The sequence below is a fragment of the Pyrus communis genome, chromosome 8 (assembly GCF_041283825.1).
Source record: "Pyrus communis isolate YQ-2024b chromosome 8, ASM4128382v1, whole genome shotgun sequence".
Lineage (NCBI taxonomy): Eukaryota > Viridiplantae > Streptophyta > Magnoliopsida > Rosales > Rosaceae > Pyrus > Pyrus communis.
Window position 1 is genome coordinate 4,799,179 of NC_142572.1, and position 5,831 is coordinate 4,805,009.

Below are 5,831 nucleotides of genomic sequence, written 5' to 3' on the forward strand. Positions count from 1 at the left end.
TTTTATTTCTATGTTAAAAACACACTACATATTAAATTGACATTGGAAGATCAGAGGCTTAATGAAAAACATAAACAAACAATATATCTAAATTGCAAGGACGTTATCTTGTTTGATTTCAAATAAACAAACCAACAAATATGATTGAGATAAAAGAACCTAATCTAACGGTTCATAAGTGATGAAATGTTCATAAATTTCTGAACATTTCATAAAATATATTCATTTAGTTTTAGAAATTTGACATTTGGTATATTTATATTTATGGCTAAATTTTTTATCATATATTTTTATTTTTAGTTTGTACCTATTTTTAATTTGCAATCCTTTTTTTTATTTGTACCAATTTTCTTTTTAGTTTTAATTTGTACCCTATATTAATTTTTTTTGTGCCCATATTTTTTAAAGTTTTATTTGCATTTGTACCCATATTTTTTAATTTATTTGTGCCCATTTTTTATTTTGCTAAATGTACCTATGCTAATTATATGTATTTATTTTATGTTTTAAAAAATATCATTAGTTATTTTTTAAAATATGTTAATAATTATGTGGGTACATTATTTTCTTGCTATAATTTTGTGAAGAACAATATTACTCTAATATTTATTTTAAGTATTTATTATATTTTAAAAATATTATTTGAATTTGTTTAAATTTTATAATTTGTGGGACATTAAATGCATAAATGCATGAGTTAAATATCTTAAATGATGTTAAGGATCTCAATCAAAATATTTAAACAAACAAGATTTTGTCTAACAATTAGATTGATTAGGAACTGGAACCAAAATAACTCTATTGAAAGACCATTCCACTTCATTCAAATTGAACAGGACGAGCAATTTGATTTGATAATGTAAGAGGTTGTTTAATCACACGTCTCGAAAATTAACGAGGAAAGTTCCACCAATGTGAAACTAGAATAATACAGGCAAATTACAAAACGTGAAGCGAATGAGAGAAAGAGATCGGTGATGATCATTGACATTGATCGGTCTATATATAATATTAACTTTACATCTAATCCACCTAATAGCGTCTCCAAATTAAGCATTAAATCGAATATTTCTGAAAGCTAGAGTTCCAACAATTAATCCTGTAAGCCTAGAAAGCCACATTCTCTGGAAGTTCTTTTACAAGCTCGCAGATTCTCATTCTACACACTTTTGTTAGCTTTCTAACCTTGTTTCTCAGTCTTCAACAGAAGCCCATCTCAACAAAAACTTGTATTTTTAGGCCATGGCCATATCGATCAGAAGCTCAATGAGTTCTCCTGGCAGTTCTAGACATTTGCAGGCTTCACTTTTAAGACCTAGTTGTCTGAGTAATAATCATCGGGACCGATGTCGTTTTCTCGGAAATCGGAGTTTCTTGCAGCCCCTTATCATGAAGGTCGAAAGTAGTAGCCAGAAAAAGATGTAAGTAAATTTTTTCCTAGCTGTATATCTTCAACTCCATGAGTTTACTAAACTTGATTGTCATGGATAAATAGTACGACCCTTTATTTTCAGGGCCGTGGTTGTTAGTAGTGTTGAACCAAGAACTCCTCTTCCTTCTGATCCTTCCGATACTGATTGGTACGTCGAATCGATGATCTTCTACTACTTAATCTCTTTGAAATTCTTGTCTAATTAATTTCTTCCCACATATGCTTTTCTTTTAATTTTTTATTTTGGATCAGATCAGTGCATGATTAATGTCAACATTACTACATATGCAGGAAACCATGGCTTGTGTGGATGCTTTTCTCAGTAGCTATACCCTTTTGGAAAAAAATCAAAGGTAAGGAATGAGGACATATTTAATGTAATTATCATCATCACCGTCACTTTTTTTCTCCGATGTGGGAGGAGAGATTCAAAGTAAAGATATTTTTTTCGAATATAGAAAAATATCACTAGACGAATTAGTTAATTAATTTTATGATCAAATATTAGTGTGATGTAACATTCTCTGTGTTTATATAAATATATATAACAGCCCCCAATATTATGTACAGAGCTGGATACAGTGGAAGGTGTGGTAGAAATGTTGGCTGGGGAAGTGAAGAAGGTGGCTGGGATTGTTGAAATTGCGGCAAGGGAAGCAGGCCAGGATGCTAGGCGAGGGTAAGTAATAAAATAGCTCTGTTGAACAATTTTTAAAACAAGGCGCCTTCCTGCTTCCTGCTTCCTGCCCTTTTCCCCATCACACATCACACATCACACATCACACATCACACATCACACATCGCCACTTGTTTAGTAGCTTCAATAATAAGCAATTAAATGGAAATTCTATTGCCAGCCCTAAATTCTTTGATATCTTTTTTGTTCTTACTTTTTAAAAATTTAAATAAAGAGAACCGACCAGGATTTTACTTTCTAAGCTCATGGCGAAGAATGTCATGGTAAGGTGGAACTATGACGTCTGTCCATGACTTCCGAGAAGGAGTAAAACTACCAACTTTTATAAGAAATGACAGATGCGTTGAGACTATACGTGATTTGTTTACAAAACTTTATAGGTTGAGGAAGTCGAAGACGAGGTGGATTCTATCATTGCGCAAGTCGAGGAAGATAATGATACCGAGGATCAGACGGCTGTTAAAAAAGAGACAATAAAAAGCTGATGCAGCAGATGGAAGTAGCAACTCATGTATTTGATTTGTTTCAACTTTTAGTTATGTAATTTAAATCCTCGTGTACAATGAGGAGTTGGGGTTTAAGATTTATTATTGTATACAAATCTATTTAATATTAGATGCATGTTCCACTAGTTCGATTTCTGCAGAATTATAATTTTACTGTGTCACAATTGGGAACCCTAGATGCATATGCCTAACAAAAATTCTTCTCATTCAATCTTATCAATGCCTTGCTGTCTTTGTCTTGTTGTCAATAAAAGAGGTCATGAGTTTTGTAGATGGAGCTTGGATGGTTTGATCAGTTGTGTGGGTGGCTTTTCATGAGGTGTGACACATTGGACTTTAAGATCTGGACTATGTCCAATATATGTTAGCCAGATGTTATATAATTATAACACAAACAAAGGAGTGGCAAACCTGATTTCCGTGGTAATTATGGTAGTCGACCAAGGAAGATGAAGGGCAAGACCACCAAAGTCTTCTACAATACAACTACTTTATAGGAAGTATTATATATGTTGTATTTTAAAAGGCATATAGGGACCGATGTTTTTATATAGGCTAAAAGCTACAGTAAACCTAAACATACTTTCTTGGCCTTCAAGTTAGATATCATAATCATATATTCATAGTCAATTAAGGACTTCCTCAATCCTATTTTCCAATATAAGACACCTTATATAGGATTGATATCTTTAAGTGATAAAATCACAATCAATATTATTCTCTAATTATATTGGATAAATCCAACAATATCCCCCCTCAATCTAACTAAGCTGTGGTGGAGGAGCAATTAATTTGGAATTGAGAAACTTGAATTTAGGCTTTGGTAAGCTCTTTGCGAAGATGTCCGCAAGCTGATTCTTGGAGGCAACATAAGCTGTATCAATGGCTTTGCTAGTGACTAATTCTCATTTATAATGGTAATTGATCTCAATATTCTTCGTCGTAGCATAGAAAATAGGATTAGCAACAAGGGGCAGGGCACTTAAATTGTCACAAAACAACAGAGGTGGTGTCCGAAGGTAGAAATGAAGATCTCGAAGTAGATAACAGAGCCAAGAGATTTCAGCGGCGGTGTAAGGAAGCGATATGCACTTTCAGTAGATGAGCGGCAACAATGGTTTGCATCTTTGCACACCTTGAAATAAGATTGTTGCCAAAGAAAATGCAAAATCCAAAAGTAGAGCGTTGATCAATTGGGCAACTGGCCCAATCAGCATCCGAGAAGCTACGATGTTGGTTAAAGTTGTAATAAGAAGTAGCCCATGATCCGGTGTTTTCTTTGGTTTCGTTTGGTATGCAGACGGGACGGGACCGAACGGAATGGGACGGGACGGGATGGGACAGGACATGACGGAACGGAACAGAGCGGGAGCAAAGATGCCCTCGGATGGAAACAAGGAGGAAGAAGAAGAAGACAGAGAGGTTATAATTTTGTGTTCCACGGATGTGGAATGAGTCGTTCCAGGGGGGTGAGGTGGAACGAAAATTCATCCAAAACTCGTCCCGTGGAACAGCTCGTTCCACCCGTTTTAGGCGCACCAAATGTGGGACGGAACGCCTTGTCCCACTCTGTTCCATCCCGTCCCACGTACCAAACGGTACCTTTAGGTACCTAAGAATTAGTTTGACAATGGTGAGATGAGTTATGCTGCATAGACATAGATACGTGGACACGTGACACGGCGACATGGCAAATATCAAAAAACATGAACACGGACATGTCCCGAACATAGTGATTAAAATACAATAAATATTACATAAATTAAAAGCAATACTTCAAATTCATTATATAACAAAATGCTTGATCTAAATGCTAGATGTTGGCACATAGGATGTAAAAGGAAGTGGCTAATGAACTGAATAGGGAAGCAACAGATTAGAGAGAGGAATGAAGTTAGGTTGAGGTCGATGACTCTTTTAGGTTTTAGTTTCAATATTTTCAAAATTGCCTCAAAATGTTTTCTAAATTTTCAAATAGGCTCATGCCATGTCTTGATCGTGTCCAAGTCGTTGAGCATGTCCAAAGCGTGTCCGGGGGTGTCTGAGACATGTCAAAGTGTTGGTGTACGACACTTCGGATTTTAGAAGTGTTCGTGCAACCTAGGAGATGAGACACCCTAGGATTTTGAAGATGATGTCATACTTGATTAACGGAGAATGAGATATCCTGTCTTGTCCATGCGAGATATTAAAGTGCTCCTACTAAAGATTGATAGTTTGTGGGGTCTTAGAGAAGTTCACCATCATAAGGATCAAGCTTAGTAGTAGATGAGGGAGAAGCACAAGGCTTTGCATCAAGCATGCTAGCCTTGGACAAAGCGAGTTTGGATCCCATATGGATTCAAATTGTGAGGATTTTAGAGATCCTCATATCTTAGTCATTCATTTTGTATCATGTGGTCAGAAATCATTTGATTTATTTTATTTAAAATTAAACACAAATAGCACATGACAAAAACTGACTGCACGATATACAATATGTGGAGATTCTTAGGATTCCTACAAAGTTGATCCGTAGAAAATCCTTTTCCGTACAATACAACATGAACATACTTGATTGGGCTGATTTTTCTTGTTTTCTTTTTTCTTTTTGCTATTTGTATTTGGACTTTTTTTAGTTGTTTAATAAAAAGCTTTCTCATGAGACGATCCAATCTGAATCGTGGCCACCACAACAAAAATCCTTGATTATATTAACATCCCATAAATTGTTGAATAAATTCTAAATACTTAATACACTCTACATTTACTTTTTCAATTAAAAATTATCTTAATACATCTCACATATTTCCCACTCTACATTTACTTTTTCAATTAAAAATTATCTTAATACATCCCACATATTTCCCCATAATACCCTCACACCCCACAGTTTTAATATACACCTTACATTTTCTACATGCACCTCATATTTTCTATACATCCCACATTTCTCAAATCTTATAAAGTTTTTAATTTGGACAAAAAATGCTCACTGGAATTTTGACAAAAGATGTTGTCTGAGATTTAAAGCATATGTGGGTTGTTTTCAATGCCACAATTAAAACCCGTGTCGTCTGTTTTTAATATTTGATGGTAATTTTAGGTGTTTAATTCTTTGTGTAATCTCTGTGATCCCTAAAAGATGAATACGAATATAGAAGCTTGAATAACGCATCAAAAGTAAGATTAAATAATTATCGATGTCGTCAAAATC

General features: G+C 34.7%; 1 protein-coding gene across 1 annotated transcript; it reads left to right on the top strand.

Moving 5' to 3' along the window:
• Nucleotides 1-877: 877 nt before the first annotated feature.
• LOC137716886 (uncharacterized) lies at nt 878-2,788 on the top strand. Its single transcript, XM_068456244.2, has 5 exons — nt 878-1,421; nt 1,515-1,580; nt 1,724-1,785; nt 2,003-2,111; nt 2,510-2,788. The coding sequence occupies exons 1-5, from the start codon at nt 1,243-1,245 to the stop codon at nt 2,604-2,606; spliced, it is 513 nt and encodes a 170-aa protein (XP_068312345.1). The 5' UTR covers nt 878-1,242; the 3' UTR covers nt 2,607-2,788.
• The last annotated feature ends 3,043 nt before the right edge of the window (nt 2,789-5,831 follow it).

Coding starts and splice junctions, on each gene's coding strand:
- LOC137716886 (XM_068456244.2), top strand. CDS start 1,243: ATGGCCATATCGATCAGAAGCTCAATGAGTTCTCCTGGCAGTTCTAGA. Junction 1,422..1,514: donor AGTAGTAGCCAGAAAAAGAT/GTAAGTAAATTT, acceptor CTTTATTTTCAG/GGCCGTGGTTGTTAGTAGTG. Junction 1,581..1,723: donor GATCCTTCCGATACTGATTG/GTACGTCGAATC, acceptor CTACATATGCAG/GAAACCATGGCTTGTGTGGA.